At 43.0% G+C, this 13,063-nt stretch overlaps 1 protein-coding gene across 10 annotated transcripts in view; it reads left to right on the top strand.

Moving 5' to 3' along the window:
• Cc2d2a (coiled-coil and C2 domain containing 2A) overlaps nt 1-13,063 on the top strand; it is an 84,500-nt gene that overhangs the window by 44,373 nt on the left and 27,064 nt on the right. For 9 of the 10 annotated variants that reach the window (XR_015636776.1, NM_001427810.1, XM_087584079.1 and 6 more), the window contains 8 exons: nt 1,904-2,060; nt 2,558-2,799; nt 4,554-4,731; nt 5,238-5,394; nt 7,406-7,553; nt 8,939-9,077; nt 10,631-10,834; nt 12,354-12,446. Coding sequence is in view for 8 of the 10 variants with exons in the window: in NM_001427810.1 (NP_001414739.1) it covers nt 1,904-2,060; nt 2,558-2,799; nt 4,554-4,731; nt 5,238-5,394; nt 7,406-7,553; nt 8,939-9,077; nt 10,631-10,834; nt 12,354-12,446 (1,318 nt within the window). In the remaining 2 variants the exon portion in view is untranslated. Of the gene's footprint in view, nt 1-1,903; nt 2,061-2,557; nt 2,800-4,553; nt 4,732-5,237; nt 5,395-7,405; nt 7,554-8,938; nt 9,078-10,060; nt 10,835-12,353; nt 12,447-13,063 lie in introns of all 10 variants that reach the window. The other variant, XR_015636777.1, reaches the window with a different exon arrangement.

Here is a 13,063-nt window from a genome sequence, read left to right as displayed (position 1 = left end):
CCTTCCCTTTCCCCTCTAATGAGAAAATTTTAGTTTTAAAAGAATAGAATATGCTACTATTTATTGTCTGGTACTTGCTGTCTCCTGTTTCATACAGATAACTACTTCACCATCTCCTGTAATCTTTCTAGTTATGTGTTTCCCATTTCATTTCCAATCAAATTTCAGTTGTTCCTTGTTTGTAGTATAGGAAAGGTACACTTTGCTGACACATGTGATTCCTAGTTTGTAAGAGCTCCATGTGTGGTTTAATGCCCCACCGTGCTGTTGGTTTCCATGAAGGCTCTCTCTGCAGCTGTTATTGGTCCCTTTCTGCATGTCTCTTGGAGACAAATGGTATACCCATACATAGGTGTGAAAAGTAACAAACTAAGGCAATTATCTAACACTTTGCTTAGCAACAGATACTTTGCAGTTAAAGATAATTATAAATTTTGATGGAGAAGCTGTAATTGTCCAAAACTGAAACCATTCATAACATGTTCAGGGTAAATACAAGTGTGATTGCTCTTTGAGGCAGGAGCCTGCCACATTGGGTACATGGAACTAACAGAGCACCTCCCACTTAGCATCCATTCAAATACTGAGTCAAAAAACTAAACCTCAAGCTAGAGATATAGCTCAGTAGTACAGCCTTTGCCAACATTTAGCCAAGATACTAGCTTCAGTGCTCGGCCATATACAATCAATCAATCAATCAATCAATAAAACTGCCTCCCCAAAAAAACTCACAAATTTCTCCCGGGATTTGTTTCTGCACCCAAATTTTGGGCTAACCCTCATAGGCAATGGAGAAAATTGCAGAGTATAAAGCCAGAGAGGAAGACCACACCAGGTAAAACTGAGTCAGCAGTCCATACCTAGCAGAAACTCCAGACTGCCAGGCTGACATGGGTGCAGCTTGTCTGTTATGTCCCCCTCAAGAGTCTTCCCAGTCAGGAATGAGGAAAAGGCTCCTGGAAGACCAGCAGGGACCATTCACAAATATGTAATCCAGTACTGTCTTAGTTTCATTTCATTGCTGGGAAGAGACACCGTGACCATGGCAACCCTTAAAAAGGAAAATATTTAATCGGGGCTAGATTACAGTTTCAGAGGTTTAGTTCATTATCATCATGAAGGGAGGCATGGCAGCATCCAGGCAGACATGGTGCTGGAGGAGCAGAGAGTTCTACATCTTGATCCACAGACAGCAGAAAGAAACTATGTGTGACACTGGGCACAGCTTGAGCATATATGAGACCTGGAAGCCCTTCCCCACAGTGGCACACTTTCTTCAACAAGGCCACACCTATCCAATAAGTCCACACCTCCTAAATGTGCCACTCCCTAAGGACCAAGCATTCACACACACGAGTCTATGTTGGCCATACCTATTGAAACCATCACAAGTACTGAGATGGTGTAGTGTGGTTGTAAGGGGCGGGGGTGGGGAGCATCTCCTTTTTATAGACACCTACAGAATACACTGTGGATATACTCTTTTGATTGGGATGACTAATAGCTTGTCAACAAAATCATCAGAAAACCTGAGGTCATCAACCCAAGTTCAGGAAGTGGCTTAAGGGACTCAGTAACAAAGACATAATAAAATGATTAAAATGAGTCCTCAGGCACTTTTGAGTGAGAATTTATTCTGTCTTGACAAATCATGGGGACATTTAACCAGAATGGCCTATTACTAAGTGATCCACAGCTCTTCCGCCTGAGTCCTCACGGGCTAGTTTCTTAACTGTCAGTTACTGTCTCCTCAGGGTTGATGATAGCACAGGGCTCACAGATTAACAAAAGCAATAGTTTTAGAAGAGACCCCTGCACAGGGCAAACCAGCACTGTATCTGCTGCATGATTACCATCTTACTTCATTCCAAGAAATAATGAAGATCTGCAAATTCATTTAAAGGGAAAGAGTTGACCAGAAACTAGATGAGGAGGTATATGAAGCAGAGATTCAAGCTGAGATCCGTGAACTGCTGGAAGAGCACATGGAAGAATATGCCCTGAAGATGGAAGAGTACCGAGCTTCTCGTCAGCACTGGAAGGCCTGGAGGAAGGCCCAGGTTTGCAAAGCACCACTCAGTCTGGAGTAGGGCTGCCTAGGGAGGGCCTCAGAGGGCAAACCCCTGAGACAGGAAGACCAGATCTCCCACGGACGGGATTGATTGATTGGTTAATATCTGTTATCCAAAAAGCCACCCAGACACCATATCAATAGCACTGTGTATAATCAGTAATGTATATGTCAAATGTGTATTTTCCATGCATGGCCACTTTAAATGGAGGCTGTTAATGCCCCTGCTGGATGCTTTTCAGATGTTGCCTCATTTCAGAAGTCGTGTGTGTGTGTGTGTGTGTGTGTGTGTGTGTGTGTGTGTGTGTGTGTGTGTGTGTGGTGTCTGTGCTTGTCTTCACTTTGGGGGAGAACCGAAGCGCAGGGAAATGCTGATGGAGCCAGGCTCTGGGTGGGAGGCGTCCAGATTTCTCTGTTCTGAGTACCATGCTCCTGAAGGCCAGTCCTGGAGACTGTTTCAAAACCAGGTCACCTCTTACCCCACAGAAGGCCAAAAAGAAAAAGAAGAAGCAAACAGCAGAGGAACACCCTGAAGAGGAGGAGGCTGAGGAGCCCTTTCCTGAGGAAGAGGTCAAGAAGCCCATCCCCCCAGAGCCCACTGACCCAGCTGACATAGAGCAGCAGGTGCGGGAGAGAGTAGCCCACAGCAGGAGGAGGCCAGGGGAGCCCGCACTCATTCCAGAGTTGAGTCTGGCAGGGAATGTGACTCCCAATGACCAGTGTCCCAGGTAAGCACGTTCTAAGCATACATGATATTGGAATGTACAAGGTAAACGTGTTCTGACCATTGATGACACTGGTGCCTACTCACATGTACCCACACACATGAGCACACAGAGAAGTATATGTGTGTGTGTGTGTGTGTGTATATATGTATATATATAATTTATAATGTGGTTATGTAATATATGATCACACTATACCATATGAACAGAGAATCTTGCCCCCTCCCCATACATCAGGATGAGATTGAACTATGTAAAACTGCCCATGTATGCTTACTTTGGAGATTTCCTACGGTTCCCCCATCTTTGCACCCTGCTTATTACTCAAGAACACTCTTCATAGAGCTGTCAGTAAAAAAAAAGAACCCCAACAAGTCAATGCCTGCTCTCCATAGTGGCTTCCTGTACCCATGTCCCCTCAGGCTAGCAGATATACTTAGGTGTCTCTTTGCTTCTGAAAAGCTTTAAGTCAGTTCATGTCTGGATATGTCTAACTTGTGGGAATATAAAATATCAAAACTGATACTCCACTTGATAATGATAAAAGCATTTCTATTAGGGATAATGAAACACTCTGGAGGCATGTAGCAATGACTATTGCACAGGGTTGTACTTAATGGTGCTAAGATGTAGATTTAAAAATAGTTAAAATGGTTGGGCATGGTGGTTCATGCCTGAAATTCCAACACTTGGGAAATAGAAACAGAAGGATCGAGGCCAGCTACATAAACTCTGTCTCAAAAAAAGTTAAAGTAATCAACATTATGTTTTACATATTTAACTGAAATAATATTTAATTGCTATACTACTATTTTTATTTGAATATCCTAGCTTTCTACTTTTGTCAATAGGCTGTAACTGCTATTGGCTAGCACTTTTTGTAGTCTCTGCAAATATATATAATAAGATTAAACACTAATCCTGAAGAATCTGATCTGTTTTTAAACTCCATGTGCTTCAGCTCTCTCGATGTGCCAGAATACACTCCTTTGTAATTTGAACGGTTTTAAAAGTAAGACATGTTTCTTAACACTAAGCACCCACTGAGCAGTCAACTACTCTATGACAACATGGAGGAAAAGCGTAGACCTTAGAGAAAGAGACCTGATTTAACTGCTACTGTATTTCCTGGGTAAAAATCTATCAGCTCAAACACAAGTCATCACTGCTCCTCGCATTTTGAGTTAACTCCTTTTTAGAAAGATTTTGTTGTTGGTTATGTGTCTGTGTGTGTTTGGCACATGTGTGTGGGTGCTGTGGAGGTCAGAAGAGATCATCCGATGAACCCCCTAGATCTGGAATTAAAGGCATTATGATCTGCCTGACCTGGGTGCTGGCAACCAAATTCAGATCCCCTAGAACAGGAACCTCTCTCTTCCCCTTCCTGTCTCTCTACCACTGAGTCTCTCCAGTCCTGAGTTGATTCCATTTAACAAGGAACATGATTTGGTCTTATAGGCAAGCATAGGTCCCATTTAAGAAATTGGAGAGACTGTAGCCCAACAGGGACTGGATTCTTGGTCTGTTCCCCATCCCCTTCCAGTGCTTGTCAATGGCCTCCTCATTAGTTCCATGTCACAATATTTGATTGTAGCAAGCTCCCCAAGATCTGTCACTGTCTGGGTCAAATGGACTGGCAGTAACCAAGAGTTGCCACTGTGTCCCTTTGTCATGGTTGGTGTCCATCCAGTTACAAATGCACGGTGATCCTTAGTAATCAAACACTGACTACAGCTGTGGATGGTCTCACTTTGCAGGGTGGAGGTCTCTAGGAGAGAAGATGTCAGAAGGCGCTCTGTGTACTTAAAGGTGGTCTTCAACAACAAAGAAGTGTCGAGGACTGTTAGCCGGCCTCTAGGAGCAGATTTCCGAGTTCACTTTGGACAGATTTTCAACCTGCAAATATTCAACTGGCCAGAGAGCTTAATGCTTCAGGTACATCTGTTAACTATAATCCCTGCCCCAAGAATTTTGTGGTAGCTGAAATTATAAGATAGTTTTAAATCAGCTATGGGCAAACTGGCTGTTTTCAAGAGGAATGGGTCAACCTCTTGGTAATCAAATATCCCTTTGTAATGTCAGTAAAAACAGATAGGTTACCACTTGAGGTGTCTAAAAAGGCTGGTAGGGAACTACTGGGACCAGAGAGTTCTCTAGCTGATTTGCTGAAGAAATACTTCAATGTGACCATCTACTAGGATGCAGACATACTGCTACCTATCTCTTAGATAAACCTAGATCCCATCATGTTGATAGTACTGAGTATCGCAATGTCCTAATCCCAGGAAACTAGAGTAACTGAGAATCAGGCTGGTCCCAAGCAGGGTATAAGTAAGAAGGTCCCTGCAGCAGACCAGCACAAACACCAACAATGTAGACCAACACCTGAGAGCACGTTCTATTGCCAGCTCTACTGGCTGAGTCTCTTCTCCGGATTTCAGGTCTATGAAACGATTGGTCATAGTGGTGCCACCTTGCTAGCCGAGGTCTTCCTGCCTATCCCTGAGACTACCCTTGTCACGGGCAGGGCCCCCATTGAAGAGGTGGAGTTCAGCAGTAACCAGCATGTGACATTAGACCACGAGGGAGTTGGAAGTGGTAAGAAAGCTAATTGTTTTCAGCAGCCCATGGTTTTCATTGTCATGTCTGAATCTATCATTTTCCACATCACAGACAATTAAAAGTTATCCTCAAATAATTATAAAATTGTTATCGAAAATTCAAAAGAAGCCAGGAATAGTGGCTCATTCCTGTAACCCTAGCACTCAGGAAGCTATGACAGGAGGATGACCATAGTTTAAAGTATAGAATAAAACCCTGTCTCAAGGTGGGGCAGTTAGGGAGAAAAGGGGCACGTAAAATGGTTCAGCAGGTAATGGCACTTTGTGCCAAGACTGAGGGAGTGAGTCTAATCTCTAGGACCCACGTGGTAGAAGGTTTTAGTCCTTAACATGTGTTCATAAGACACATGGTTGTTTGCCAAGTCATTTCTTTATGAAAACACATATGACTACACTACTATAAAGTAGTTTGTAGTATGAATTAAAGAGCTTTAATATTCTCTTTGATCCCTTAATCCCACTCATAATAATCTTTTGTAAAGAAATAATTTGAAATGAAAATGAAGAATTGTGTATAAAAAGATATACCACAGTGACATAAGTGTATAAGGCTAAATAAAGGACACTAATTTTAATCATTATATAGAGATCATTCATTGTTGAGGTTTGGTCTTGCCGTCTACTGTAATGCTACATGTGGGCCCCCAAGACCTGGAGTCTCCATGTAGCCCCAAGGGATACTGCCGAAAGTTATTTCTGATTGGTAAAGATGCCAACAGCCGATAGCTTGGCAAAAGAGACGTATGTGGGGTTTAGGTTTCCCAGGCTTGGGGTCAGAGGAGAACCAAGAGGAGAAGAAGGTAAACAGAGGAAAGAGAAGCCTCCATGGGTCAGGTGGTCCTGAGGGCTGGCCAACTGGAGTTAGGGCAGCCCAGATGAAACTCAGGGTTATCAATAGGAAAATAAATTCTAACAATATAGAAAATAGGTATCTGCCCAGCTCTTGTGCCATTTAAGGCGTATTATAAAATAAAAAGGCTGGGTGTGTCTTTTATCAGAGAACTAAGGGGACAAAGACTGGGTAGGAATACTGGATTGGGATTAAATATCTACAACAATTCATTAACATTCTCTATCCTGATAAAATGTATGATGGACCTTATGGTTTAACTACTTTTTACATGTATCTCTTTCCTTCCTCAGAGACGGTGTTTGTTTGTTTGTTTGTTTGTTTGCTTAGATGGGTTCTCTCTATGTAGCTGTTTCTCTGTCACTTGTCTCCTAGATAATGCTAGATCCCATCATGTCTGTCCTGGAACTTGCTACGTACAAGAGGCTGGCCCAGAACTCAGTGATCCAGCCTGCCTTTGCAAGCCTGGCCAGAAAGTGTTTCTAATCAGGCTTCCTTGGCCACAGCATGAAAATGGCCATACCCCTGCTCCCTACAGCATACATTTTCTCTATATCTTTCCTCATATCTTCTTCCTTGATGCTTATTGCTCAGCAGCATGCTAAGCCTTGATCTCATTTACTAGCACTGTTACATACACTCAAACACAAACATCACAACAGGACTCAGTGTTCTTAAAACGTCATATCAGCTCCTCTCTTTTAATTTGTTTAATTTCTTCACTGCTAAGTTCAGCCTGAATAGGAGCTCATGTAAATGTCTTAAATAAATAGGCAAATACCTGATTTTGAAAAACTTCTTAGAAGAGTGCTGTTATTCTCCCTTATATATAAAAGAGCCAAGGTTCAGAAAATGTAGGTAATGCTTCAAAGTGCTCACAGCTGTGAAGTAGCAGAACCAGGACACCGCACACAATGGTCTCGAGGACAGTACACCATGGAAAGTCTACTCTCAGCTGCCAGAGAGAGCTGGAATCTGCAGATTTACCTGAAAAGATCTAGTGGCTGGCTTGGATCATGTGCTCCATCCCCCCACCCCTACCTACCCCAGGTTCCATCTCTGCCATGGGCACTCTTGCAGGCAGGCCTGGGTTCTCCCCTTTCTAAACACCACCCTGTTGGCCTTGCTACTCCCTTAGGGGTGCCCTTCTCCTTTGAAGCTGATGGCAGCAATCAACTGACTCTAATGACGTCAGGGAAAGTGTCTCACAGTGTGGCATGGGCTGTTGGAGAAAACGGGATTCCTTTAATCCCTCCACTGTCACAGCAGAACATTGGATTTCGAAGGTAACAGGACTAGAACGAACTGTGACTATATTAGAGACATGGGGAGGCTTGGGATGTCATGCTCTTTCCTTTCATTTCTAGTTGCCTGTATTTTAATGGCACTTTTATATTTTTTTCTTAAAATTTACAATACTAATCACCTGATATACACAGGAGGTGTCATTTGGTGTCAGATACACCAAAAAAAATTTTGTTTGTTTAATTGTCTCAGAAACTCTGTGTTCATCTCTCACCTGGTGAATTCAGATGTACACAGCACATGGTTATATATTTCTCTCTCGATAAAAGTTCTTTGAAAGTGACTGACAGATCTTGTTAGATGTGGGGAAAGTTCTGTTCTTGAGCTTTCTTCCCCAACTTCTAGATCTTCAATCCTCCTCCAGAGCAGAAGGAAGAGCCCTGGCCGCCCAGTCTAGATTTGATGGCCACTGTGGGGAAACCTGCATCCTTCTATCAGAGGCTCCCTCTGGCATCTTGGCACAGACAGACTCATTATCAGTCAGTCATCTCACCATTGTAAATAAAAAGATTTATAACCATGCATACAGACACAGAGAGAGGAGGAGGAAGAGGGAAGGGGAGGGGAGTGGAAGAGGGGGAAAGGGGGAGGAGGAGGAAGAGGGAGAGGAGGGAGAGGAGGAGGGGGAGGAGGAGGAGGAGAAGAAGAAGAAGTAGTAGTATAGTAGTAGTAGTAGTATAGTAGTAGTAGTAGTAGTATAGTAGTAGTAGTAGTAGTAGTAGTAGTAGTAGTAGTAGTAGTAGTATAAAAAAATGGTGTATCTCCATCACAGAGAAGATACTTTTCCATATGACTTCAACACATGGAAAATCAAAATGGGTTTGCTTTGTCCTCTTCTTGTCCTGCATATCCCCATACCAACCTGCCACAAATAAGTGCAGTTCTGTGCCAAATCAAGAACCACTTCTGGGGAAGCCTGGCCTTGCCATACAGTCAGGCATTTTCTGATTGTTTCACTGGAGTTTAGTACTAGGGACATTCCCTGGGGCTAAAGCTTTGATTCCTCCTGAAGTAAGGCAGAAATGAACAAGAATGGAAATCCGTGCTGAGCATAAATCTCCTTTGAGTTCTGTGTCCAAAGCTGCTATCCATTGGCCTGAGAGGTGGATCCCTGGACCAGCAGGGCCAGGATGTGGAGGGCACATCACTGCACTGGGCAGAGATGTATCACGGGGTCACATTTGCATGACTTGGATTCCTATCTCCATTGCCTTACAACATGCTTAATAATCAAGTAAAGAAAAATAGCCAGAGTCTCCATAGTAAGCTTCCTCCTATAGAAGGTAATGGCTTCTGGAAGCAGCACTGGGTGTGCTGAGGTCAAGCTGATTGCTTTTTCTATTTGTGTTTTTGTTGTTTTCTCCAGTGCTTTAAAGAGAGCAGATGCCATCTCATCCATTGGCACATCAGGGCTGACGGACATGAAGAAGCTGGCCAAGTGGGCAGCAGAGTCCAAGCTTGACCCCAATGATCCCAACCACGCCCCGTTGATGCAGCTGATCTCGGTAACGTTGCCAGAGACACATAAGCCATCTTTACATCCTGAGATGATGAAAAACCCTACCCTTTGCGTACATTCTCTTTTACAGTTTTCTGTACAGCCGTTGAAGAATTCAAGAGCTGTTGATCACAGTTTAAATTTCAGCTCTGCCACCTCCCAGCTGTGAGACACAGTTGAGCATCACCGTCCTGACCCTGTGCTGCCCTCACAGTAGACCAGAAGGATATGTGCTGATGTGCATAAACTCTTAGATGTGTACACAGTCCACATACAATACATATAATTAGCTTGTTCTGTTACTGTTTCCTGCAGCCTGAGACACCCCTAAAGAAAGGTTCCATTTCTCCACTACACAGAAAGAAAGCCAACTTTAGACTCAGCTGCTCACTCACAGCCGCACTGATAATGACCCAGGTCCCAGAGCACATGCTTTTCCTCTTATCCTTTCAGTACTGATGGGGTATTTTATAAAAGCTCTCTACAACTACATGACCCTAAACACACCTACTTCATCTTTCTTGGAATCAAATACAGTGGGTTTAACTGTCTCAAAACTACCATAAACAAACAAGTGGGTGTTTTGTGGGGTGGCCATACAACACATGCTTGTTCTCATGGCTTATCAGTTGGGAAACTTTCATTTTCATCTAGGTTTCAAGACAAATCATCTTATTTGATCTTTGTTCCTTACAAACTTTCCTTCCAATGTGATGCTGCTTAGCGCAGAGATGATTCATATCAGAAAGACAAGCCAATGCCACCTCAGGTGCCCCATAGTTCATAGAATGCTTTTGAAGTCACGTCTTAGTTACTATCTTGAAATCAACAATAAATAGACTTCTCTATCATGTCCCTTTTTTTTTCACCCAATAATTTTTCCATGGAAAAGCAAAGCACGGAGATTCCCTTCCAATTGGCTTCCCTAGCAGAAGAGCCAGGTCTCCTATGGCCCCAGAGAGCAACTGCCCATTTCTCTGTTCTTCCTAGGAGGAGGTCACAGCTGGGAAAGAACCAGGGAGAAGCTAGCAGTGCCCTCAGAGAGGCATCTAGGAGCTGTCCTTCCTGAGCCCTAGAAGTTGACTGGCCCATGCCCATCTCTGACTCACTCTCAATTACGAAGGCCAGGAGATCCTGTTCAATGAGGAGACCCTGATGACCCTGGGAACTGAATGAAGCCAGCTGACCAGAAGAGTTGATCTACACACAGGAATATAAAAGTCCTAGATATTTTACACATATTCAGTAATCTTATTTCCAGTAAGGCACCTGGCCAAGGCTCTGTAGTGACATGCTTTCCCTTTGTGCTTTGCATATTAACACAAAGCACAGATACCAAAAATGAAACTAACTGTTTTTTTTTTAAATGATTTGAGGTGATTAAAAAAAGAACCACTAAGTACCTACAGCAGCATCTGTTTGCCTCCATTACATTTTAATGTAACTTACCTTTCAAATCTGTCAGTTGGAAACTAGTCGGCATTCCCAGAGCCCAGCGCTGGTAAATTTGGAAAAGGATCTGCACGCCATCTGGAGTTATGCACCATCTTGCTCTTGTAGGTTGCTACCAGTGGTGAATCCTATGTCCCTGACTTCTTCCGTCTGGAGCAGCTGCAGCAGGAATTTAACTTTGTCTCAGAAGAAGAATTAAATAGATCCAAACGGTTCCGACTTCTCCAGCTTAGAAACCAAGAGGTGCCAGAATTCCGGAATTATAAACAAATTCCAGTATATGACCGAGAAATTATGGAAAAGGTATTCCAGGTAAGAAATTGTCCAAAGAGGTGAGTGAAGGATCTGCGGTGGCACTTGGCCTGCTGCTGGGTGTGTACGTGTCAGTGCTTTCAACAATGTTGCTTTCTCTACCACAGCACAATTAGAATTATTACTAATTAGGTTGAAAAATACCTTCTGAGCTAATATGACTAATGATGCCTGCCTTAGTCAAGGATGCGACTCCATTTGAGTAGAGTAAGTCTGTGCTAAGGCCTTTCCAGGACACAGTAGTAAAACATGGGGAGAACAAGATGGGTAGGATTTGAGCAGCCAGGCCAAGAAGGAAGGCGGGGACCAGGTCCAGCATCTCAGGGCAGGAGGGGAATAGAGAGAAGCTCATCAGGGACAGCTCACAGAGACAGCTGAGACCTGTTGGCCCTTGAGGGATGACGAATGCAATGTGTTGGTGGAATGAGCCAGCAAAAAGCAGTCAAGTTTGTGTGTGAGGAGGTGGGTAGAGAGGTTCTAAAAAACATTTTTTATACAGATATATTTAGTTATTTGGTTCTCCCCACTATTGAATTTCCTCAACTATCAACTGCAGTTAATTAGATGAAAACACCTATCCCTCCAGTTTCAGGGGAATCTGATGCCTTCTCCTAAATTAGGTGGGTACTAAGCATACACGTGGTGCACATATGTGCAAGCAAAACACTTATACAAATAAAATAAATCTTAAAATACATGTTTAAGGTAAAAAATAAAAGTACATAGACAGTGCAATACATCTATGCCTCAAGACCACCCAGATGCCAGGGCACTTCTCCATCCATCTAGGCTTCTGGTGTGGTGGTTTCTTTCTCATTTGTACATAGGCTACTCCAGTTGACCACATGATCACTATATCATCCAAGTTAGGATCTATGGACTTTAATCAATGTGAGACAGAGGTGCCCTCCTCCCCCAAGTTAATAAACCTTGAATGACATCTCCAAATCACTCAATCTGTGTTAGAAAGCAGGCAGGCTGGGCATTCAGCTCTGATGGAGAATGTGGTGATCCCGGGGGTACCCACACTGTCTTATCAGTACTTAAAAGGTTAAGTCTGAGTAGATGAAAGCCAAAACAATCTATTGCTGTCCTCCAAGAAGCTGACCCAAGTCACCTGTAGATAGACGCTATGTGATAACAGTTTTCACAGAAGCTTTTCACTATGTTTCTAACCACTTTATTTAAGGCTAATAAGTCAAAACATGCACAGGGCTTGACCAGGCTGCATGGTATACATGTTAGCACCCTGAGTTATGATAACTCCCTCTGCTTCTCCCATGGTGTCTGCTCTTGCCTGTGTGAACATTTTAACTTAAAGACTGTACAGTCATTCCAACCTACTGACTTGGAATCCTGTGTACTGCATATGCACCAAAGGTCCGGAGGAAGGCAGAAGATTTAGAATCATGATTTAAGACTTAAGCCACATGTGATAAATAATTCTGCAACTCCAAGAAAAACATCGGAGAGCACCTTAAAAAGCCTGACATTATGATGTCCTTCCATTTAATTTTAGGACTATGAGAAACGATTACGAGACAGAAATGTAATTGAAACCAAGGACCACCTGGACACGCACAGAGCCACAGTAGCCAAGTACCTTCAGCAAGTAAGAAAACCACTTAAGGACCACTTTACAGGGAGAGCCAGGCTTGTTAGATGGACGTGTCTCTGCTTTTATGAATGCTATGACATCTTATGCAAGCCACGCAGTCTCTCGGGGCTTGTCTCCCACATAAATAACTGGTTGACAACTTCATCTTCATAAAAGTACTTATAAAAATGCTGTGGTAACCACCACGCATTCTTCCTATCCAGATTATCTCTGCTATGACTTATGTACCAAAAATAATCGCTAACTGAGGTCCTTTATTTAAATTAGGAAGTGGATTATTCTGTATAAGTAACAGGCGCTAACCAATTAAAAATTTCACTTGAACTCCCCTGATACATTCTGAGTGGGGGAGAGCCCTAAGAGTTTGTTCTCCAGCAGTGGTTGCACTCACCTTTAATCCCAGCTCTCCAGAGGCAGAGCTCAAGACCAGCTTGGTCTACAGAGTGAGTTCCAGGACAGCTTGGGCTACACAGAGAAACCCTGTCTCAAAACAAAACAAAACAAAACAAAACAAAACAAAACAAAACAAAAACCTAAAAGAGAATTTGTTCTCAATTGTTCATGCTTCAAGACTACTCCTATTTTTTAATATATTGTTGGTGTATTCATTC

The sequence above is a fragment of the Rattus norvegicus genome, chromosome 14 (genome assembly GCF_021556685.1).
Source record: "Rattus norvegicus strain SHRSP/BbbUtx chromosome 14, alternate assembly SHRSP_T2T, whole genome shotgun sequence".
In the NCBI taxonomy this organism is placed as follows: domain Eukaryota; kingdom Metazoa; phylum Chordata; class Mammalia; order Rodentia; family Muridae; genus Rattus; species Rattus norvegicus.
The sequence above is the reverse complement of the archived record's forward strand: the minus strand, read 5'-3'. Positions and strand labels throughout refer to the sequence as shown.